This window comes from Rousettus aegyptiacus, unplaced genomic scaffold (genome assembly GCF_014176215.1).
Source record: "Rousettus aegyptiacus isolate mRouAeg1 unplaced genomic scaffold, mRouAeg1.p scaffold_m13_p_8, whole genome shotgun sequence".
Taxonomy (NCBI): domain Eukaryota; kingdom Metazoa; phylum Chordata; class Mammalia; order Chiroptera; family Pteropodidae; genus Rousettus; species Rousettus aegyptiacus.
The window spans coordinates 18,515,750-18,537,405 of record NW_023416311.1 but is presented as its reverse complement, the minus strand read 5'-3'; the positions used below and the strand labels follow the sequence as shown (position 1 = coordinate 18,537,405).

Genomic DNA, 21,656 nt, shown 5'->3' with positions numbered 1-21,656 from the left:
AGAGTATTCTATACAGATCTAGAGGCCTCAAGGTGGGAATAAGCTTATCATGTTCAAGAAACAGAAAGAAGGCTGTGTGAATGAAGCCAAGTGAGTTAGCGAGGGGAAATGTAGTATGGGAGATGGAGGAGAGGTAAGAAGGGATTAGATTATGCCTGGAACCCCAATTCAAAAGGCAAGGCCCATCTGCCCTGATTCAGAGAGTCAGTGAAGAGACAGCTGGGAGTAAAGAAAAGTCATACTGGGAGGGGCGTCTCCTGTAGGAGGACTTTGGAAGAGATACTTGCAAAAAGTAGACAAGGACTCCACCCATTTGCTCTACAAACATATACAAGTACCTACATAGAATTGGAGCTCGTTCCTGTTCTTTAGAATCTCATATCTAGTAAAGATTGTGATTTAAAAATACATGTATAGGGAAAGGTGTTCTAGCAGAATAGTGGGGTAAGTGAACAACTCCCTTAAAAAGAGTGGATGTTGGGCACAGGCCTCACTGAGGAGATAAACGTGAGTGGGAGTGTGCCAGATTAACAAAGTTTGTAGGATTGTAAACTCTTGTGAAGAGCACATCATGGTCCAAGGATACTGTTCACAAAGTATTTAGTGGGACCTATTGTGTGCCAAGCTTCTTTTAGGAATGGGAGGTAGAAAGTTGAATTTAGAGAAATCTTTATCTTACTCTTTGCATTGCATTTCACTATTTGCCTTTGGCCCCACCAGAACTTCGGATCTGGAATCCCCAAGGACTTGGTACATACTCTTCATTCTGCCTAGACCTCCCATATGAGCCCGCATCTCTTCCTATCCTAGCTTATTTAGAGTCACCCTTTGCCACTTCTTTGGAGAGGCCTTTGGATCATATAGGATATTCTCCTGCATGTATGCTTCCTGTCCTTACCACAGTTGAAATTATTTGTTCAATGTCTATATTCTGTATAGAAACTGAAGGCAGAAACTTTTTCTTATTCATCCTTCTATCCCCAGTAACCAGCACACAGTAGGTAATGCTGGTCAGTGACTAATTATCTTCTTTGAGAAGCTCTTGATGTTAAGTGCTCAGATCAAGGGGATTCTAACCCGGGCTGGAGTACCAAGGAAGGCTTTTGATTGAAGAGGTTAAAGAGTGTGTGTGTGGCAGGGGGGCATTTTGAGTAAAGGAAACAACATTTAAAGCACAGGACTGAAACCACACGAGTGGAAGGCCTTGAATGCCAACTAAGGAGTTCTGTTTTACAGAAAAGACATGCAGAGATACTGCAGAGTTTTTGATTGGGAACTGACATGGTCAGATGTAGTCTTACAAAGTTCACTACAGAGAGACCACAAGGCCTATCTGGTAAGGAGGGAGACAAGGGAAACCAGCAGAGAGGATCTTCCAAAAGCGGATGGGTGCATGTACACTTGAGGCCTAAAGTCTCCAAAGAATCTCAGGCTTGAAAGCAAAACTGTTTCAAGTGGATTTAACAACTTGGCAGGAGGTGGGAGGACCAGGAGGAACTGTAACAAGCTTTCATTGATTTCTAGGCAGGCCCGGCAGATGGTTACTACCTCCATCTTGCCATAGCATCTATTCAGAGACCATTTCCCTGAACACGTTAGCTGAGACACCCAACCCCTCAAAGTTGCAAATCGGTTTTATACTTAATTTCTTCAGTGGGTGAACTACCCTAATTTTCTTGTCCCTGGCCAGTCAGGTTAGCTCCTCTTACCCCTTCCTATCGGCATCCTCCTCGGAAAAAGCTAGAAATTGGGATTCCACTAGCCTTTGGGGGTGGGGTTATAAAGAGGTATACCCTTTGCCCTCTCTTGCACTGTGCAAATGACCTGTTTCTCAACAAATAAAAAAGGGTCTTAGGGAAGGGGGTTTCTCAGGAGGCAGAGCATCAGTGTTGGGCCTTCTGCACCTGTACCAGAGCCACACTTCTCCCTGTCACCATAGCCACAGCACTCACCGAACTCCCCCATCCTGTGGCATCGCACAGTTTCCCCTTTTAAGTCACACTGGATGGTGTGCTGTAGATGGCACCTGTGTGCATCAAGAACTCAGGTCTGGGCCATCAGTTGACAGACCTGGCTGTTTAACCAGATGTCAGGCGAGAAAGGGGCCGACTATGCCAACTTCTCTGACAGGTTCAGAGGGCAAGGGACCCACACACGTTTACACACTACTTGCGGTTTTTGCTTGTTGTGACCCTTTGACAACTTTTACACCCCTCACCACACACACACACACACACTCACTCACTCACTCACTCACACACAGAGTCCAAGCCTCAGACAAGTAGCAGTTTATTGGCAAGGAGACATATGGTGATGTGGCCATCTGGCCATGGCACTCCCTGGCCTCTCCTCACAACAGTCCTGCCCTTCTCCCAGCCACTTTTTCTCTGATGTCCACCAGAAAGACCTGGGTTTGGCATCTAGAGCAGAGGAATGCCCCTGCTCTCTGGTCCATCCAGGTGTCAGAGTGGGTTGGGGTTCTCCAGGGAACATAGGTCTGAGCTCTATCCAAGAGTGTCCTTCCTGGCTAAGACTGTGTCCAGTGGCCTGAGGCTGAGTACTGCCTGCCATAGAGCAATACTCTCATCAGAAAGATGATCAAGATGCCCCTGTCACCCTAAACTCCAAAAGTCTGTTGCAGCTCATAAGGTCAAAACCTGGGTCAGGGTGCTGGTCTCCCAGGGACAAGGTTGGGAAGGATCAGTTCTTTACAGGTTAAGAGGCAGCAGGGATTTAGGGTTCTTTAAGAGTCCTCAGGCTAAGGCCAGTTTATTAATTCAACAAGTATTTATTCAGTGCCTTCTGTGTACTAGGCAGTATTCTAAAAGATGGGGGTAGAGACCACACTGGCAAGGTCCTGACTAAGCCCAGTTGGGACAGTTTCCTGAGCTTCAAGGTCATTGTCTCCGATCTCTATTCACTGCTTTCTCTCATTTCCTCCCCTCTTTTCCCTCCCACCAACTCCCAGGCCCCTTCTTCTCTGCTTAAGCAACAGATAACATCCTTTGGTCTCCCAGCCCTCCACCCTCCCTGGACCCCATCATTCCAGTCCTATTTGTGGTTCCTCCTTGAGCGGCCTTGCCATACCATCACCTGTCCCGAAGGGCCTCAGGACCAGGTGCCCACGCTGGTGCTTGATACGGGCAGAACTGTCGCCAAAACCCTTGCCACATTCTGCACACTTGTATGGCTTCTCCCCAGTGTGTGTGCGCCTATGTTTAATCAGATCTGAGCTCCGGGGGAACTCCTTCCCACAGAAGCCACATACGTGGAGCTGGCCGGGCCCAGAAGGCTGGGCCCGGACTCGGGGTCGAGGAGCCATGGGTGCTGGGCCGGGGGGGTTATGTGGCCTTAGGAGAGTGGATGGTGGTTGTGGCCGTGCCCGTTCACCACGGTGGGTGCGGAGGTGCTTGACTCGGGCTGAGCTATCAGCAAAACCCTTGCCACATTCAGGGCAGAGGTAAGGTTTCTCCCCCGTGTGCACACGATGGTGTTTGACCAGGTCCGAGCTTCGGCGGAAACCCTTGCCACACTCAGGGCACTTGTGGGGCTTGTCACCAGCTAGTGGGGGGGGTGGCTCCCCAGCCTGTGGGCCCCCTGGCTCTGGCTCCAAGCCAGGCAGGCCAAAAGGCCCATCAACTGAGTGTGAAGGGCTTCGAGGCGTCAGCGGGGGGCTGGTGCCAAGAGGAGGTGGGGGTGGGCTTGAGCTGGGGGGTGGGCTGGGGATCAAGGGAGCCAAGGGGTAGCCTGGGAAGCTGAAGTCCTGGGGCTCCATGTGAGTGAGGCGGTGACGGAGAAGGGTGGAGCTGAGGCTGAAGGTGCGGTCACATTCTGGGCAGGCGTGAGGTCTCTCGCCACTGTGGGTGCGGAGATGCTTGACCCTGGCAGAGCTGTCAGCGAAACCCTTGCCACACTCAGGGCAGAGGTAGGGCTTCTCTCCTGTGTGTACTCGTAGGTGCTTTACCAGGTCTGAGCCCCGGGCAAATTCCTTTCCGCACACATCGCAGCCAAAAGGTTTGGGCCCCAAGTGACTTCGCTGGTGGCTCAAAAGGCTGCAGCTAAGCACAAATCTTTTGCCACAATCAGTGCAGATATATGGCTTGTCCTGGGCCTTGGGTCCCTGTGTGGCTGCAGTGGCTGCTCGAGATGGCTGCCTTCGGGGCACCACGGGCCGGGGGACCTGCTCCCCACGATGTGTCCGCTGGTGCTTTATACGGGCAGAACTGTCACCAAAGCCCTTGCCACAGATGCCACACTTGTAGGGCTTCTCACCCGTGTGTGTCCGCTGGTGTTTCACCAGGTCAGAACTCTGCCGGAAGCTCTTGCCACATTCACCACAGATAGTAGGGCGCTCGCCAGCAGGGATCCTGGACCGAGGAATCTTTGGGGGACCCTGGGCTGGTGGTCGGGCTCTATAGGGCTTTTCACCACTATGAGTTCGCTGGTGTTTGATACGAGCAGAACTATCCCCAAAACCCTTGCCACAGACCCCACACTTGTAGGGTTTCTCCCCTGTGTGGGTCCGCTGGTGTTTCACCAGATCCGACATCTGCCGAAAGCTCTTGCCACACTCACCACACACGGCGGCCCGATCACTAGCTTGGCCCCAGCGTGGTTCTCCCAGGAGCCGGGGGCCTCTGTCCTGAGCCTGAGATTTCCCTGGTCCCTCTCTCTGGACCCACAAGTCATCCCAGGTATGGATGCCTTCAGGTTTGAGAGTGGTGTTTCCTACTTCATGACCTTGGACCAAATCTTCCTCTTCCTTGAACCCCAAGTCATCGTCCTGTGGGATATGTTCAAATTCATGCATCTGAGACATCTCCACATTCTCACTCCCTAGACCTGGGGATAGAAAAGGGAGTTGTAGACCTGCTCTTCGACTCAGCCCCCATCTTCCATTGCAACCTCCCCAGAAAGGCTTCTTTGACAATCTGTAGTCACAAGGATCTCTCTCCTCTGAACTTCTGAAGCACTTATTACTGTCTGTACCTCTCATTAATAATAATTACTTCCTTTCACCATACCCTTCATATGTGCCAATCACTGAACTAAGCATTTCTGAACCCTCGCAAACAATCCTGAGGTAATACTCTTACTAACCCCTTTTGGAGACTCAGATAATTTAAGTCACTTGCTCAGGTTATAAAGGTTAGAAAGTAGCAAAGCCAAGTTTCTAACTCAGATCTGATCCCCAATATAACCATTACATTATATTGTCTCTATTTGAGAAATCAAGCATTTGCTACTTCTATTATATCTTTTTATATCAACCCGTTCTGTAATTTGTTCAGTCACTTGAGAGCCCTCAGATACACACCTGTATCTGAAGATACTTGGGGTCGGTAGGAGAGATAAGGTAAAGTACAAATAATTATACTTCTGGGCTTAGAATAATAATGCTGGGGAGAGAGGGAGAGAGAGATAAGGACAGGCTTTCATAGCGAGAAGAATAAACCATGGAGAGCAATGGAGGATAAAAACAGAAAGGGATGTTTTTATCTGGGGCCTGGATTGAACACTAGGCTAAAGCTCTTAATTAGTAGACAGTAGGGAAGGTTTTAGAGAAGGGAGACCTGATTAGATCTAAACTTAGATCAATGTGGTTGCAGAGTACATTATTGGAGAGAAAAGGGCAGAGGGGAGGCTGTTGCAATTGCCGAATGAGGCAGAATGAAGCCTAAAGTAGGGCACAGGCAGTGAGGCTGGTGATGTCTGTTGGGGAGGAGAGTCCTAGAGATGATAACCCTCCCGGCCTGGCACAGAGTAGGTGCACTGAAACACTGACTCCCTCTCTTGGTTTTTGCTCCTCTTCCCCTCTCTCCCTGGAAGCACAGTTCAAGTCCAATTTCTCTGAGTCTTGGCTAGGCAGAGCCCAGCATCGGGATCCCCACCCAGCCATTACCTGCCCACGGCGGCGCATCGCCGCAGACCTCACCTGTGCGGGCGCCTCTCAGGTGCTCCCTTTCTTCCTGGCCACGGAGGTCAGGGCCCCAGGGCTCCACCGCGCGCTCCATCGCCAGCAAGCCGCCCTGAGCAAGGGGACAGACACACAATCACACGGTCACACAGCCGGCCGACGCGGGCACCGTGCAGCGTCTGGGTCCGAGGTGCGGGGCGCGGCTCGCGGTGAACCCCACCGGCGCCACAGGCCACCCTTGCACCTGCTGTTCCTTCAGGCACGCAGCCGCCCCTCACCTTCCCCCTTCTCCAGCTCCGCCACCCCGATGCTCTCCGGAGCTCCTAGGCAGGGCTCGGGTGACCGAGGCACGGAAGGCTCTGGGGTGCAGGTTTCGCGTTCAACGGGGAGGGGGCTCGGCCCCAGGCGTCCCGGGGGCCGCCGCCGTGGGCGGGGACGGGAAGCGGAAGAGCGGGGCCGCACGGAGCCGCTCTAGGACCTTGGAGGAGCTACACGCCTGTTGGGGCCGCCGGGTGGATCCGAGCTCGGTGGCCAGCAAGCGGCCGCGTGCCGCGGAGAGGGCTACTCTAAGCCGAGGACGGTGGCCCGAACTCGGTGGTATTAACCGTATGCCTCCTGGGTCGGAGCTGGGTGATGAGGGTCGAAGACCCCTTCTAATTGTCGCTGTGTCCAGCCACCGGCGCCGATCGGTGGGGTTGGCGGATAGCGCCAAACACCCGGGCCAGGAGAGACAAAGAGATCCGAAGACAGACCCAGGGAAGGGGGTGGGGGGAAAGACCCAGCCAGACAAAGGGCGGCAGAGAGCGGCAGAGACCCCAGACGCGGCGGGGCGGGGCGCCGAGACGCAGGAAACAAAGCGGGGCCGGTCCGAGAGGCCGAGGGGGTGGGGGCTGGTCTTGGGCGGGTGCTCCGGGGGAAAGACAGAGGCAGGAACAGTGGCTAGAGGTGGATGTCTGTAGGGACGTCTGGGGGAAGATGGGGAGATGGAATCAAATCTGGGGCGAGGAACCGAGACCCAGAGGCAGAGACTCACCAAGTTGTAAGCTAAGCCTTGAGTTGGAGAAGACGCAAACTCAGAGACAGCGGCAGACCAAAAATACAAGAGCAAAAGATTGGCCGCCAGAGACAAAGTTGTAGAGACAGGTAAGAGATAAAGCATTGAATAGTCAGAGGAGCTGTAAGAAAAGGCCAGGAGTCTGGAAAGAAACAGGTCCAGAGGCAGAGGAACAAAGACTATGAAACAGACAGAGACAAAGAGACAAACAGGCCATAGAGAGACTAGGGACAGGTAGACAGTCCTACAAAGGCCAGGGAGAGGCTGAAACGTTAAATCCTGTTTCCCAGTTTGGTGGGGCTCTGGCTGGAGCTGTGTTCCAGCCAAGGGCATGGTCCCTATAATCCCCAGTGTCTGTACTTTGGGCAAGCTTGCCTTTAGGGAGGAGGAGTGCCTGGGTCTTCAGCCCATCTGATGATGGGGAGGGGTAATCGAGGTTTGTATAGTCACATTTATTAGCGTTCTAGTGCTAATCCAAGAATTTGGGATAAAGAGATGAAACTCACGTAAGATTAATCCTTGGAATACTGCCAAGGACTTGGAGGGGCAAGCACACAAATAATAAAAAATACAGAACTGTAAGGGCATTGAGAGAGTTATATGCACTCATAGGAACAGTTCTAATCTGTGGGAATAAGTCTGCTTGATTCTGTGTGCCTAGTATGCATGATGTTAGACACAGAAAGAGGGAGGACCACAAATCAATACATGCTTATGGATCGCCAACCTAGACACCATTAGGTTGGAAATACAAAGAAACTCCTCAGGGAGCTCTCAGCCCAGAAGAATACAAAAATATGCAGATGATGTGACATATCCTATACTGACCTGATGAACAAGATATGATAGGCATGTAGTGCAGAGAGAGATACCTTCGGTAGAGTTTAGTGGCTGTGGACACATCTTTAAGGTCATTCATGCAGTTTGATTCCTGGCCTCGTCAATTACTACCGTTTGACCTTGGGGAAGTTATTTCGTCTCCTGAAGTATAAAATGGGAATGATAATACCTAATTTGAATGGTTGAGGATTAATATGTGTAAAACACTTCACAAAAATATCAGCTATTACTCTTTAGGCTGGAGTCACCAAGGAAGATGTGGCATTTTTGAGCTGATACTTCAGATTTCAAATTCTGGAGCCTGGCTACAGGGGCTGAATGAAGAACTCCAAACAGAGAGAACAAAATGAACAGTGGCCCATACATTAAATGAAAGCCTACTATGTACTACAAACTTCAGATTCAAAGATGATTAAGACCTATCCTCAAAGCGGAAAACAGAGAAATAGTCCTGTTTTAATATATCATGAATTTACATGATAAGAAAGCAGTGACAGCTCAAGATAGTAATGGTAAGTTTATTCATTTGCCACAACCATTTCCTGAAGGTCCAACAAGTGCCAGACACCTGTGCTAGGAAACAGGTAAGAGGATATCAAATTACAAAGAGCCAGCCCATCTTGGAGGAACCTTCTCCCAAAAGCTGGCCAGCCCACACACCATACTCAACTTGCAGAACTAGCTTTGACTTTGAGAAGATAAAACCTGGAGTTATTAAGTCTGAACCTGAACTCAGATCTAAAGATACAGAAACTCCTCCAGGAATCCCTGGTGAGGCTATGAAGACATGGCAAGATGAAAAGGAACTAATCTAGATGATTATTAAATGGCAAATGGAATATTGTGTCGTTATTAATTTATGTCATCTCTACACTTAACACAAAGACTAGTCCAGAGCCTTTTCTGCAGAGTAATTTGTTAATATGCACAAACGCCTTACATATGTAACTTTTTTGACTCAGTAATTTCCTTTGTATAAATTAGGCCCAAGGAAATGGTTGGACAAGTGCACAATAGCACCACGAACATGTTTGTTCATTACATCTCAGCCCTGTTCATCACCATGAAGAATGGGAATTAACCTAAACACTAAGCATCTATAAAACTAATGTAGATGTGTATTATCATAGATGTAGTAAAGAACATATAATATGACAAAAATAGGCCTCCAAAGTTATAATATCCTAGTTTTGTAAATACATATTTATTAATATGTGTGGGAATAGAAAATCTAGAAAGATAAAAATCAAAATGGGGTTATAGCATGGTAGTGATATTAGATGTAAATTTTAATCCATTTGCATTTTCTAATTTTTCTATGAGAATATATATTGATTGTGCAATAAATAAATGACTATACATGATATTTTCTTAAAGGCTTTGAATAACTCAGGGAAGAGCTGATCAGAGTCTGAACTCAGGGCAGGGGCAAGGGGGTGGAGGATATAGAGAGAAGGGGACAAATTTTTCTGATTGATAGGAAGGACCTGGAAATATGTTTTGTGGAGAGTGAGGGAGGGAGGAGTTCAGAGTTTTAACTAAGATAGTGCAGCTACTCAGCCTGATGTGTAGGAGGAAGGATTGTGGTGGAGTGGGGAGGGATATTTTTCCTTTCCTTGGCTTCTCAAAGGACTCTGTTTATCCCCTCTTACACTACATTTTTAGCACCAATGCTGTCACACTTGTGGCTGTCTCTGTCTCCCCAGAGGGTCACAACCCTGACTGATTCACTATGTTTGGGTCCTCAACAACTAATTTACAAGAACGGTCACTAGATTTGAGCTGGTGGCACTGTCATACCCCTCAGCTCATGTAATAGCAATAATTAGCATTCTGTATAAGCTCATCTATGAGGCACTGTACTAAGAGCTTTACATGTATTAGACCATATCATCCTCATCATGACTCTATGAGGTAGAATTATTAATGGTGCTATTTAACAGATAAAGAAACTAAGTCACAGGGGTAAAGTAAGATGCCTAAGGTCACACAGCTAGTAAGATGACACAGCTCTTAATCACTATGTCTCTATAATTATATGAACCTTGCGCAACTTCTGTGAGTTCAATGTGGCAGGAGTTTCCAATCCCATTTGACAGATGAGGAAAGGACCAGAGGTGATTTTTCCCAAGGTTACATGAAGGAAACAGTCATATAAATTAGGTTGAAGTAAGGGTAAGATATACACATGGCAACATGGACCTTAAAAAGTAGTGCTGAATGGCTTTTCTCTAAGATGGCACTCAAAGTGAAGAATAAAACCCCTGTCTCTCCCAAAGCCGAAGCCAAAGCAAAGAAGGCAGAGCTGAAAGGCATCCATAGCCACAAAAAGAGAAGACACGCATATCACCCATCGTCTGAGGGCCCAAGACACTGTGCTCCCAAGGCAACCCAAACATTCTTGGAAGAGCGCCCCCAGGAGCACCAAGCTTGACCACTATGCCATCATCAAGTTCCCCCTAACTACTGAGTCAGCCATGAAGAAACTAGAAGACAACCATACACTTGTGTTCATTATGGATGTCAAGGCCAACAAGCATCAGATCACACAGGCTGTGGAGAAGCTCTACGACATTGATGTGGCCAAAGTCAACACCCTGATCAGGCCTGATGTAGAGAAGGCATATGTTCAGCTCAACTGGCTCCTGACTATGATGCTTTGGATGTTGCTAACAAAATCAGGACCACCTAAACTGAGTCCAGCTGGCTAATTCTAAATACAAAAATTTTTCACTGTAAAAAAGTGCTGAATGAAAAAGTTAACAGAAACGTTTATTCATATGTATATATTCACATACGTATAACCATTTGTATAAACATGTACTGTACACTACACATTTTAAAAAATGTATACAAACCAAAAAATTACACATTAGGCACATTAGAGCAAGGAAGGGAAAGGAGTGAGCTACAAGGCTGTATTAGTTTGCTCAGGCTGCCATAACAGAACACCACAGACTAGGAGTTTTAAAAAACAAATATTTGTTTTCTCATCATTCTGAAGACAAAGTCTAAGATTGAGGTGCCAGCAGAATTGATTTTTGGTGAGGCCTCTCTCCTTGGGTTGCAGACAGCTGTCTTCTGTGACCTCATGTGCCTTTCCTCTCTGTCTGAGCAGAGAGAGATGGGTGGTGTCTCTTATGACCCCAGAACTATCAGATCAGTGCACCACCCTTATGTCCCCATTGCACCTTAATTACCTCCTTAAATTCTAAATAGTCACATTGGGGGTTAGGGCTTCAACACATGGATTTTGGGGGACCACAATTCAGTCCATAACATGAGCTAAAAGGGAAATAACAAAACCACAAAAAGTGGGGAAAGAAAATGGGGCTGGAGCAGTAGGCAGGATCAAGATCAAGCAGTCCCTTTAAGTCATAGTAAGGAGATGAGCTTTAAAGGCTCAGAGGGGCCACTTAGTTTGTAAATGCTGAAGGCAGTTTGTATATATAAGTGATTGACTCCAAAGCCATGTCATCTGAAACTACTCTGAGTCCTGATACTGATAACAAAGTGGAAATAGATTTCATTTTTTCAATCGGAAAATGGAGTTCAGAGAGGCCAAATGACTTGCCCAAGGTCATATAGTAGGTGGAAGCTTTTTCTGACTTCAAGCAAGTTTACTTTTACATGTTCTACAGTTTTCCAGCCTTCGGCCCTGACTAACTTCATTTACTTTCTTTCATGTATGTTATTTATTGGCACCTTCTTTGTGTAAGGCCTTGTGAAAGATACTGAGGATATAGAAATTAGGAAGATGTGGTCCCTGCCCTCAGAAACCTCAGCTGGGAGTAGATGAGACAGCCAGGTAAGCAAATGTGGGCATTGGAGGGGGGCTGTGAAAGGTGCTAGGGAATCCAGAAGAGGGAAAATGACTCTGCTTGAGGTAGTTGGGGAAGATTTTAATAGAGGGGGGAAAGCCCTTTGCATTAAATCCATGAAGGATAAGGTGTGGAGTTCGCCTGGTAAAGAAGGAAAACCTCAATATGGGTGGAGCCAAGGATGTGGCACTCACTAAGGGAAAATGAGTAATGGGGTGATGAGGCCAGATAGGGAAGGCTTTGGCTGCCAGGTCAACTCTGATTTGATTCTGAGGTCACTGGGAAGAAGGGGAATGTCTTGGCCAAAATTCCGAAGGAAGGTTTCTTTGGTGGTGTTGTCCAGAGAACTGGAATCTTCGTAAGAATTCATTGCATTAAAAAAAAAAAAAAAAATCCATCGCATGAGCTGGCAAAGAAAATTGATGGCCTCTCCCACCCCCAAGCCCCTTAGGGCTTTAAGTTCACTCGGGCCCTAGGATCATTTAAAAAAAAAATAAAAATCCCTGTCAAAGCCTTCATCTCACTTGCTGGAGAGACCAACCTGTTTCCTTCCTCTCTGCCTACACCCCACCTCCCACCAGTGATGGGGCTACAGTGGGGCTTGGGAGAAAGGTGTGCCAAAAACAGAGGGACGAAGCTTCCTGTAGGAGTGATAAGCAAAGGGACCCAGGTGAGGACCCCAGGTATTTCTGGTCTTGGCTTCCCCCACCTCCCTGGGCCAGTTAGAACAGCTCAGCTTCCTACACAGCCCGCCCCTTTGTTTGCTGCACTCAACTTCCTGCCTTACCAGAGGAAGTGGGGAGAGAGAACAGGTGCAGCAACAGCTAGCGGGGCCATGGTGAGTCCTTATGCCCAGGAATCCAGGCATCTCTGTCCCCAGTCCCTAAGCCCCAGGGTAGCCAGGCCCACCCAGTTTGACTGACTTCTCCTAGCCCTTGGATCAAGTTATACTGAAGGCCCTGCCTGCCGCTTCCAGCAGCCTCATATTGTCCACCCCCCACCAACAGGACAAGGAGTATGTGGGTTTCGCAGCCCTCCCCAACCAGCTACACCGCAAATCCGTCAAGAAGGGGTTTGACTTCACACTCATGGTGGCAGGTCTTGGGGGTTTTTGGAGAGGGGACTGGTGGTGGGTCCTCAAGAGACCCTGGCTGTCTTCTCACCTGACCAGTTGGGCCTATTTTGTCCGCAGGGGAATCAGGCCTGGGGAAATCCACCCTCATCAACAGCCTGTTTCTCACTAACCTCTATGAAGATCGACAACTGCCAGAGGCCAGTGGTAAGATCCTCCCCATCCTCTCCAGGCGCTCTGCTCACCTGCTATATCCCCAGGCTACCCTCTTCCTTTCCACCTGGGTCTCCCATGACTTTCTGGAGGGACTCAGGCAACTCACTGCTCTTCTCTGAGATTCAGTTTCCTCCCCTAAAAAATAGGTGGGGGCAACTGTGATACTGAGAAAGGAAATTAATCTTACCTCAGAGCCCTACGTAGCTCTCTGATGTCTCCCCGACCCTATAGCTCGCTTGACACAAACGTTGACCATCGAACGCCGGGGTGTGGAGATCGAGGAGGGGGGTATTAAGGTGAAGCTGACCCTGGTGGACACACCTGGCTTTGGGGACTCAGTGGATTGCTCAGACTGGTGAGTGGGGGAGGGGACAAGAGCTAAGGCTCCTCCTAATATAGCTACCCTGTGAAGACTGAAGGGTCAGTTACAGGGCTGGTCTGCCCTGGCCTCCCACACACGCTGAGCCAAATGTGGGGCCTGTTTCTTATGGCCATGTGGCCCAAAGTGCCTGTGCTTCCCAACATCTCATCTCTGCCTCTGCCAGTATCCTCCAATTTCTTTGCTTGAAGCCAAAGAAACTATTTGCCACTCCCACAGTTCTGGCTAGCCTTCCCCGCTTCCCTGCCACATAGCCCCTGATCTCTAACATCTTTGACCACATGCTCTCTCCCTTCTCCCCACACCCCAGCTGGCTGCCTGTGGTGCGCTACATTGAGGAGCAATTTGAACAGTATCTTAGGGATGAGAGTGGTCTGAACCGGAAGAACATCCAGGATTCCCGTGTCCACTGCTGCCTCTACTTCATCTCACCCTTTGGCCGGGGGTCTGGTGGAGCCACCTTCGGGGTTGGGGCATTTGGGGAAGGATTGGGGGGGGGGTGTCTCTGTGCCCTGAGACCAAGCCCTGATCAATCCCTGGGTGCAGGCTCCGGCCCCTAGATGTGGCCTTCCTCCGGGCAGTGCACGAGAAGGTCAACATCATCCCAGTCATTGGCAAAGCAGATGCCTTGATGCCTAAGGAAACCCAGGCCCTCAAGCAGAAGGTATGTGTGGCGACTTATGATTTTTGGCCACACATGAAGCTAAAAGCGTTGAGCAAACCTGAACTCAGCTTTAACTTCTTTGATCTTGGGGTGGACTTTTTGGAACATGTTTAAGGCTAGACTATGGGAGAAATTTTCTAAGGAAGGTGAGTAGTAAGTTGCCTGAAGGAGCCATGTCTCTGGAGGTTCAGAATGGAATCCCTGGGCTGGATGCCTGGCTGGGAACTGTCAGTTGGCAGGGGCAGAGACATGATGACCCTCACCCTCCAGTGTCTTCAGGGCCTTCTCCTGCTGGTTCTGCTTGTATTTCTCCTGGTATTTTGGTATCTGCCTCATCTTACAATCTTTCCAGGCCTCTGACTTCCCTGTTAGGGTGTCTTTGTTTCAGTTTTTCAACTATGTATGTCTCTCTTGCCTCTGGGATTTTGTTTTTGGTCATCCTGTAGGTCCATTTCTCACCATTTCTGTTTTTCAAGTCTTTCTCTCTGTCTCTGACCACCCAGTATCTGTATCTGACTGTTTCTGACCATGAAATATCTGTTGCTGACAGCCTCTGAGATTCTCTCTATCTCTGCATCTGTCTCCTCCAAGATCCGGGACCAACTGAAGGAGGAGGAGATCAATATCTACCAGTTCCCAGATTGTGACTCTGATGAGGACGAAGACTTCAAGAGGCAGGATGCAGAAATGAAGGTGCAGAGGCAAAGGAGGAAGGGGCAGAGAAGCAGGGGAAGCGGATGTGGAGATGGAGCCGAGAAAGAAGTTTCTGCCCACGAGGGGCCAGCGATGATCCCTAACTCCTGCCCTCTAGGAAAGCATTCCTTTCGCAGTTGTCGGTTCATGCGAAGTAGTGAGGGACGGCGGGACTCGACCCGTGAGGGGACGCCGCTACTCCTGGGGTACCGTGGAGGGTGAGTAAGGCCGGGCAAGTATTCTGAGGCCAGCAGGGAGCCCACCTCCAAATCAATCGCATCCAACAATGTGAAGTTGGGGCGAGCTCTGGTCTCGGAGGTCCTAGGAGCCAAAGAGGGGTCCTTGAGCTGCGGACCGTGGACCCTTCCCTAGAGCGGCTGCAGGATTGCAGGCCGACCCAACTTAGCAGATGGGGCTGGACTGAAAGCTCCCTGACGCATGCCGGTCCGCGGCCCCTGTCCCCCCACACTCTGCAGTGGAGAATCCACATCACTGCGATTTCCTGAACCTGCGACGGATGCTAGTGCAGACACACCTGCAGGACCTGAAGGAGGTGACACACGATCTGCTCTACGAGGGCTACCGGGCCCGCTGCCTACAGAGCCTGGCTCGGCCTGGGGCGCGTGATCGAGCCAGCCGTAGGTGAGAGTTGGAGCTAACTTCTAGATGCTTCCAAGGCCGGGTCATCACCAACCGCCGTCATCATCCAGACCTCTCTCCTAATCTTTCCCCACCTACTGCTTAACGCGCTAACCTCAAGGATATGGCTCCGCCTCCCTAGAGCCCAACTGCGTCCCAGGCCCAGCCTCGCAGTCGTGACCTACACCACCACGGGTCCCGCCCTTGATTCCGGTCCCTTTTCCCCAACCCCCCCTAGCAAGCTTTCCCGCCAGAGTGCCACAGAGATCCCGCTGCCCATGCTGCCTCTGGCTGACACGGAGAAGTTGATCCGCGAAAAAGACGAAGAGGTGAGCAAGCACCTCTCTCTCCCCCCACCCAAGGCCCGCAGTCCTCTTTTCAGTTCCTCTCTGGCGTCGCCCGGTCCCACCACCTGCAATCTTGCCCCGCACAGCTGCGCCGCATGCAAGAGATGCTGGAGAAGATGCAGGCCCAGATGCAACAGAGCCAGGTTCAGGGAGAGCAGTCGGACGCTCTCTGAGGCCCCAGCCGGGGCTCTGCTTTACCTCGGCTCCGCCTTCGGTCTGTCTCTTGTCCAATCCCGGAGCCCCAGCCCAGAAAGCCGGCCCTTTGCCCTGGGTTCTCGGGAGAATAGATTCTTCTAATCCCAGAATTGTAGCCCCGCCTTTAGTTCCACTCCACCCCACCCTCCACCACTTCCTGAGCCCAATCTTCCAGCCCAAGCTTGCAGCCCAGTTCCTGACCATCCCATCGCGGCCCCTCTTTCCACGAGCTATATCTTCAATAAAAGTTAAGTTTTTCCCTCTGCACTAGTTAGTATGTTGTACTTCATTTTAACAGTAAAATAACGGCACCTTTTTAAGTCTTTGTAAAGATCGGGAAGAAGCGGCAAGAGTAGCGGGTGGAGCGGCCCCACCCAGGCCTTCAGGCCACTATTCTTTAATTTGTTGGGCACTCGCTTTGTGCCAGGCAGTGTTTCAGCTCAGCCTCCCACCTGAATCCCTCAAACACACTGAAGGCGCCGCCCCTAAGAAACAAAGACCAGTTCAATTTTATTAGGAGTCGGGTGGAGGTCGGACTGACAGGAAGGCGTTGATCCGCGGAGGCCTAAAAAGGGTCTCCTACTCCTGGTCCTTGGCGTCACCATGCGTGATGACGTAGCAAATATTCTTGTAGTCTACATTGCCGCCCACATCGGGAGGGAAAGCCGCCCACATGTTCTTGATCTGGGGAAAGATTGCAAGATTGCAAGATTGCGTCTCCTACCGGTTCTTTACAATCACCTCCCCACCCCTCCATTTCTCCCAGGCCCCTCCCCCACTCACTTCTTCCTGGGAGAAGCGGTCACACTGTGTGGTAAGCAGCTCCTCCAAGCTGCAGAGAGGTGACATGCGGGGAATTGAGATTGGGTTTCTTGAGTCCTTTCACTCCCTCCCACCTCGTTCTTGTTACCATTCTCAGTCACTCTAGATTCCTCCATTGACCTCACAAACACGCTGGCCTCCCCATCACTTTTGCCCTTTCCCCCATGCGTGTTGTGAAAATGTGATCCTATCACCCATTTCCACAGTCTTAATTTCTCTCTTATCCCTGGCAGTGCCTAACTCTTGGTAGGAATTTAAGGAGACTTTCTGTGGGTGAGCAGTTGGAAGGGGTCACTTACAATTGCTTCTTGATGGTGCCCTTCCCTTCGGGGTCTAAGACTTTGAAGGCTCCAGTGATTACATCCTCAGGGTCGGCACCTGGGGGTCAGAGGACACGTAAAACTGAAGGGTCCCTGAAGGGTCTGTCCTGAATAGTGTGGGAAGGGGCAGCTGGGAGGTTGGACCCAGAACACTTCATTAACCTTTGAGCTTCTCCCCAAACATGGTCAGGAAGACAGTGAAGTTGATGGGACCGCTGGCTTCCTTCATCATGGCATCTAACTCCTCATTCTTCACATTGAGGCGTCCTGGAGCAAGGTAGGGAAAGCATGGGCTGGAGTGAGGTCCTGGGACCAGGGGTGATGCTTCTAATAAATTCAGATCATCCCACCCATTTTTATCTGGGTAGACTGAGGCCCAGGGTAGAGCCATTAGGGCTGGAACCCAAAGCTGCTGAATTCCTAGGACTCTGTAGCCTTGGATATTTTCAATTCAAGAGGGAGGCTCACCCATGGCTGCGAAGGTGTCCCGCAGATCTTCCTTGTCAATAATGCCATCGCGGTTCTGGTCGATTACTGTGAAGGCCTGAGGAGGGCACGGGCAGGGAGGGGTTAGGTTCTCCATGGCCAGGCTTTCACATCCTTACTCCAGGCAGATCAGATTCTGGTCCCCAGCCAGCTGTCCTCTTATACCCCAAGGGAAGGGGAGGGGGGTGGTGTCAAGGAATTCTAAACCCTCCCCTTGCCCTAAAACAGGTGCACATTCAAGGGCGGGGTGGGGGGGGGGAAGCAGGGATATCTTTGGCCAGCCTTCACTGTCCTTTCTTCCCTCACTCACCTCCTTGAACTCCTGGATCTGAGTCTGGTCAAACATTGAGAAGACATTGGAGCTTCCGCCCTCTGCTGCTGCCCTTCTCTTGGCCTTCTTGGGTGCCTAGGGGGTGAGAGTTGCGCAAAGAGGTCCATGGACCCAATCCTACTACTCCCTGGAGGCAATTGATTAGATTCACAGTTCTTTGAGTCCATTCTTCTAAAGCAACTCTTCTGGCTCTAGGCTCCCCCCTCCTTATGTCCCCTTTGCTGAGAGGGCTTGCTTCAGTTGCATCCCCAAATCCTATCTGTAGCCCTTGAGTCCCATCCTTCCATCCTGCAAGACAAGTTCCCCTTTTTAGAACCCTGAGCTGAGTCCTAGACTTGTATCACTCTGATCCACTCGTTCATCCTGTATGAACCTCTGCTTTCTCATTTATAAAGTGGGAGTGGGAATTTTTGCCTGGAAGGTCCTATTGCCTGGCAGGTCCTAAAGAGTTTTAGGAAGGTGAGGTGCAGGAAGGTATGGAGCATCCTTTGAGAGAGACTGGGCTCCTGTGAGTGGAGTGTCTGAGCAGATTACCCTTGATTGGGTTCTGTATATTCCCCATGAGTGAAACCAAGAAAAAGAGGATTCATTTTTCTCCCTCTGATGAACGGAAACCAGCTCCTTTCAAATGGTGAGGCTGCCCTGAGGTTTGAGGGATCTGATCAGGGCCTGGGAGATTCTCACTCACCATGTCTTCAGTCTCCTGGGGCAAGGCAGTGGCTCTGGCTGGAAAGGAGCAGAGAATCAGCCTGCAGCAATCCCTCTGGGGTTATATAGTCCTGCCCCGGGGAGCCCTTAACATACCAGGGTAACCTTAGCCCTGTGGGTACCCACCCCAGATACCAAAATAGCCAGGCTCAGGGCCTCTCCTTTCTTAGAGGGCCAGCAGCAGCTGGATTCCAGGGAGGGAGGGAGAAGGGAGAGAGTCTTGGGATGCACGCCTCACTAGGACCTGGGCAGGAAGGGATATTCTTTTTCTCAAAAGGGGGCTGGAATGTACCAGAGGTCAGAGAGGGCCCAAGCTAGGGCACAGTGCCCCTGTATCCCTAAGTGGGGTGGGCTCAGATTTAAACCCAGTAAATTTATTAAGCACCTATAGTGTGTCAGGCATTGTGCTATTCTTTATGGGTACACTTTGGCAAACACAACTCCCCTCCCATTTGGAGTTCACAATCAAGTGTGTGTATGTGTGGGTGTAGTCACAGAGTTTAAAGGTGGGAGTGAGCTATCTGGGGAACCTGAAGATTCAAGAAGCTCTTCTACACCTCCTCAAGGAGAGGGAGGGTTTTATGAGGAAAGACGCAGAGCATGGAATTCCTAGGTATGAATAGATTTGATAGCCTGGGGCTGAGAGCCTGCTCTGTGATTTCGGGCTTTGTGCTTCAAATCCTGGGCCTAGATTTCCCTCTCTATAAAATGGGGATGTAATTCCCATCCCACAGAACTTGTGGATGCGAATACTATTTGGAATAGTTTAGTGAAATATAATCGTAATTAATATGTAGGCCCCGCCTTGGTAGAACTTACAGTCTAAGCATGGAGACAGGATAAATACAGAAAATGACATAGAATTAGAGGGCACAGTAGCCCTATCTAGGAGCATGAGAATGACTTCAGCAGAAGTGAGTCAGGTGAAAGTGGAGGAGCAGGTGTGCTAAACAGAGGGCATGGATGGGCAAAGGCCTGCAGAAATGAAAGATTAGAAATGTTCAGGTTGCCAGAATTGTGAAGGGCTTGAGCAGAAGATGCAAGGGGCTGAAAACAAGAAACTAGAGGGAGTCAGCCTGAGGACTGAGCCCTTGGGAGTCTTGGAAAGGTTTGAAACAGGAGGACATGGTCTAATGTGAGTCTATACCATTTCTTTGGATACTGCTGTGAAAGTTAGAAATCAGATGAAGAGCGTCAGAGACGCCAAGAGGGAGACTAGTTAGTCACCTCCTCTTGGTTGACTGGGACGGTCAATGGCTTCTTAATCCTTTCTGGGCAAGAACCAGCTTGGCTGACTGTGTGACTCTGAGGTACCCTCTTCTGCCTCTCTAGGCCTGAGTGCCCCAGTCCCCTCTATAAGTGGAGGTCTGGGACAACAGTGGCTGAGGAAATCCCAGGAGGCCCAAGGTTGGCAATGACACCCATCTCCTCCTCCTGCTCCCTCTATGATCCAATGTCCTGAGCAAAGTGCCTCCTCCTCTTGCCTTCCTCCCACCTCATGCCAATGCCTCTAAGACATTTTCTTTTCTGGGCACTGGGGCCCAGCCACCTGTTGTCTCTAAGAGTTAAGGAGCCACCCTAAACTTAGCAGCTGCTCTTGACTTTCTGCCCTGGCCCCTCCTTGCCTGGTTTGACAGCTGCCTCACTTTATAAGGTTATCATGGGGGTCCAGGCCTAGGGAGGAGCCCACTTATTATTGGGTTCTGGGAGGGGAGGAGAACTCTGGAGACAGGAATGGGGAAAGTGCTCAGGAAGCTTGGGTCACCTGGAAAGTGGAGAAGGAGGAGGCAGGAAGCATATATCTCAGACACAGGGAGTTCATGGGATCTGGGTCCGAGGAGCCTCAGAGAACTCAGCAACCAAGAAGGAACTGAGAAGTTTGGAATTAGGCCTGACTGAAACTTCAGGATGGTGAACTCTGTATAGAAATCTCCTGGGGCTCGGGGAAATAGGGATTAGAACGAGAAGGGGCACGTAAAGTTAGGACTTTGTGTTTGTGGTCTAGGATAGCTGGGTATACTCATAAGTTTGGGATATGGTTTCTTAGCAAAAAATGAGCACAGAAGTGTGGCAATGAGGGAACAGGAGTCAGTGGAACAGGTCTTGGATCCCTAAAAGAATAAGGACACAAATATGGGAGTTCATGGTATTGGGAATTCCTCAGGTCCCCACTTGAATGGGACACGCTCAGAGAATGAGGTCTGAGGAACTGAAGACTGGATTCTGCGGAAGAGCTCAGATGGTGGGGGCTGAAAAGAGGAACTTGGAGCTTGGAATTCCTGCAGGAAATGGTGACTCTAGAGAGATGGGTCACTTAGAGGATTTTTGGGTCTCTGGTTATAGTCACCGGGGCTTGAAGTGTTGGGATTAGTTGCGGGCCGGGTTGAGAATTAGAAACACTGTGTGTGTGTGTTTGTGTGTGTGTGTCTGTGTGTGTGTGTGTGTGTGTGTGTGTCTCTGTGTGTGTTTGTGTGTCTGGGTGCGTGTCTGTGTGTGGCGGGGGGATGAGGGGGGATTCAGGAGCTGGATGGAGAATGAGGGCCCAGAAAACACTCAGGAAGGGCAACGCGGCGCTCTTATTGGCTAAGGGCTGCACCAATGCCCCCGGCCCCCGGCCGTTCTCCGCGCTATCCCCAACTGTCACCCCCCTCCTGCTCTTGTCTCCGGTTGTCACAGATGTCCCTGGGCGGGCACCGCCTCCTGGCAGCGCCCCTGCACTTTGAATGCTGCTATTGGCTGAGACAGCTTTCTATATTCTCCTTGTTGCTAAAGTGAAAGAATGCCCTCATTGGCTGACTAGGCAAATTAATTGCAAATTTGGCCCAGTCTTCCCGCCCCACCCTTCCCCAGCTGTCATTCCTTGCTGACCTTCTTGGGAGACCTAAAGAATTCCTCAGCTCTTCCTATTGACTGCGGATTCTGTCTGTCACTGCCCAAATAGACGTCATTGTCTGTCAATTTGACCTCCGCCTACTCCCGTTGTTATTGGCTCCCATTTTACCGTTCCTATTATCCAGGCCCACCTTTCCTCGAACAGCTCCCGCCTCCTTCCGCGGGCGAACATTCTTTAGCTATGTTTATTGGCCAGGAGGTTCAGCTTCCTGCTTTTCTATTAGCTACTTCCTTCACCCCGCCTCCTCCCGCCTGCTCTT

At 50.1% G+C, this 21,656-nt stretch overlaps 3 protein-coding genes and 1 pseudogene across 12 annotated transcripts; 2 read left to right on the top strand and 2 right to left on the bottom strand.

The window, feature by feature from the left end:
• Positions 1-2,272: 2,272 nt before the first annotated feature.
• On the bottom strand, positions 2,273-13,189 carry ZNF48 (zinc finger protein 48). 3 transcript variants are annotated; one of them, XM_016155087.2, is made up of 3 exons: positions 12,950-13,189; positions 5,936-6,029; positions 2,273-4,842 (listed from the first exon to the last, which is right to left on the bottom strand). In XM_016155087.2, exons 2-3 carry the CDS (start codon positions 6,012-6,014, stop codon positions 3,041-3,043), a joined length of 1,881 nt encoding a protein of 626 aa, XP_016010573.2. In that variant the 5' UTR covers positions 6,015-6,029; positions 12,950-13,189; the 3' UTR covers positions 2,273-3,040. The 3 variants fall into 3 exon arrangements, with proteins under 3 accessions (XP_016010573.2, XP_016010572.2, XP_016010574.1); XM_016155086.2 differs by lacking the exon at positions 12,950-13,189 and adding an exon at positions 6,196-6,395; XM_016155088.2 differs by lacking the exon at positions 12,950-13,189 and adding an exon at positions 6,196-6,395 and having other exon boundaries at positions 2,273-4,783.
• On the top strand, positions 6,924-16,104 carry SEPTIN1 (septin 1). Of its 7 annotated transcripts, none has more exons than XM_036225297.1 (14): positions 8,202-8,323; positions 11,531-11,619; positions 12,214-12,302; positions 12,381-12,470; positions 12,640-12,730; positions 12,825-12,911; positions 13,152-13,275; positions 13,610-13,744; positions 13,846-13,963; positions 14,555-14,656; positions 14,775-14,874; positions 15,133-15,298; positions 15,534-15,624; positions 15,729-16,104. In XM_036225297.1, exons 2-14 carry the CDS (start codon positions 11,607-11,609, stop codon positions 15,813-15,815), a joined length of 1,293 nt encoding a protein of 430 aa, XP_036081190.1. In that variant the 5' UTR covers positions 8,202-8,323; positions 11,531-11,606; the 3' UTR covers positions 15,816-16,104. The 7 variants fall into 7 exon arrangements, with proteins under 7 accessions (XP_036081189.1, XP_036081193.1, XP_036081190.1 ...); XM_016155091.2 differs by having other exon boundaries at positions 12,565-12,730; XM_036225296.1 differs by lacking the exon at positions 8,202-8,323 and adding an exon at positions 6,924-7,060 and having other exon boundaries at positions 12,214-12,470; positions 12,565-12,730.
• Positions 8,322-11,500, top strand: LOC118606411 (annotated as a pseudogene).
• Positions 16,105-16,320: 216 nt separating the features above from the next.
• MYLPF (myosin light chain, phosphorylatable, fast skeletal muscle) lies at positions 16,321-21,597 on the bottom strand. Of its 2 annotated transcripts, none has more exons than XM_016155097.2 (8): positions 21,528-21,597; positions 18,485-18,522; positions 17,776-17,871; positions 17,448-17,523; positions 17,142-17,246; positions 16,959-17,037; positions 16,621-16,669; positions 16,321-16,521 (listed from the first exon to the last, which is right to left on the bottom strand). In XM_016155097.2, the coding sequence occupies exons 2-8, from the start codon at positions 18,485-18,487 to the stop codon at positions 16,417-16,419; spliced, it is 513 nt and encodes a 170-aa protein (XP_016010583.1). In that variant the 5' UTR covers positions 18,488-18,522; positions 21,528-21,597; the 3' UTR covers positions 16,321-16,416. The 2 variants fall into 2 exon arrangements, with proteins under 2 accessions (XP_016010583.1, XP_016010584.1); XM_016155098.2 differs by lacking the exon at positions 21,528-21,597 and adding an exon at positions 21,373-21,523.
• Between the last annotated feature and the right edge of the window lie 59 nt (positions 21,598-21,656).

Bases quoted from the DNA above. Each gene is read 5' to 3' on its own strand.
- ZNF48 (XM_016155087.2), bottom strand. From the start codon at position 6,014: ATGGAGCGCGCGGTGGAGCCCTGGGGCCCTGACCTCCGTGGCCAGGAA. The intron at 4,843-5,935 runs GTGAGGTCTGCG...TTCTATCCCCAG, and splicing joins CCTGAGAGGCGCCCGCACAG to GTCTAGGGAGTGAGAATGTG.
- SEPTIN1 (XM_036225296.1), top strand. The intron at 14,875-15,132 runs GTGAGTAAGGCC...CACACTCTGCAG, and splicing joins CTCCTGGGGTACCGTGGAGG to TGGAGAATCCACATCACTGC. The intron at 15,299-15,533 runs GTGAGAGTTGGA...AACCCCCCCTAG, and splicing joins CGTGATCGAGCCAGCCGTAG to CAAGCTTTCCCGCCAGAGTG.
- MYLPF (XM_016155097.2), bottom strand. The intron at 17,247-17,447 runs GTGAGCCTCCCT...ACCTTGCTCCAG, and splicing joins GGACACCTTCGCAGCCATGG to GACGCCTCAATGTGAAGAAT. The intron at 17,038-17,141 runs GTTAATGAAGTG...TCTGACCCCCAG, and splicing joins GTTTGGGGAGAAGCTCAAAG to GTGCCGACCCTGAGGATGTA.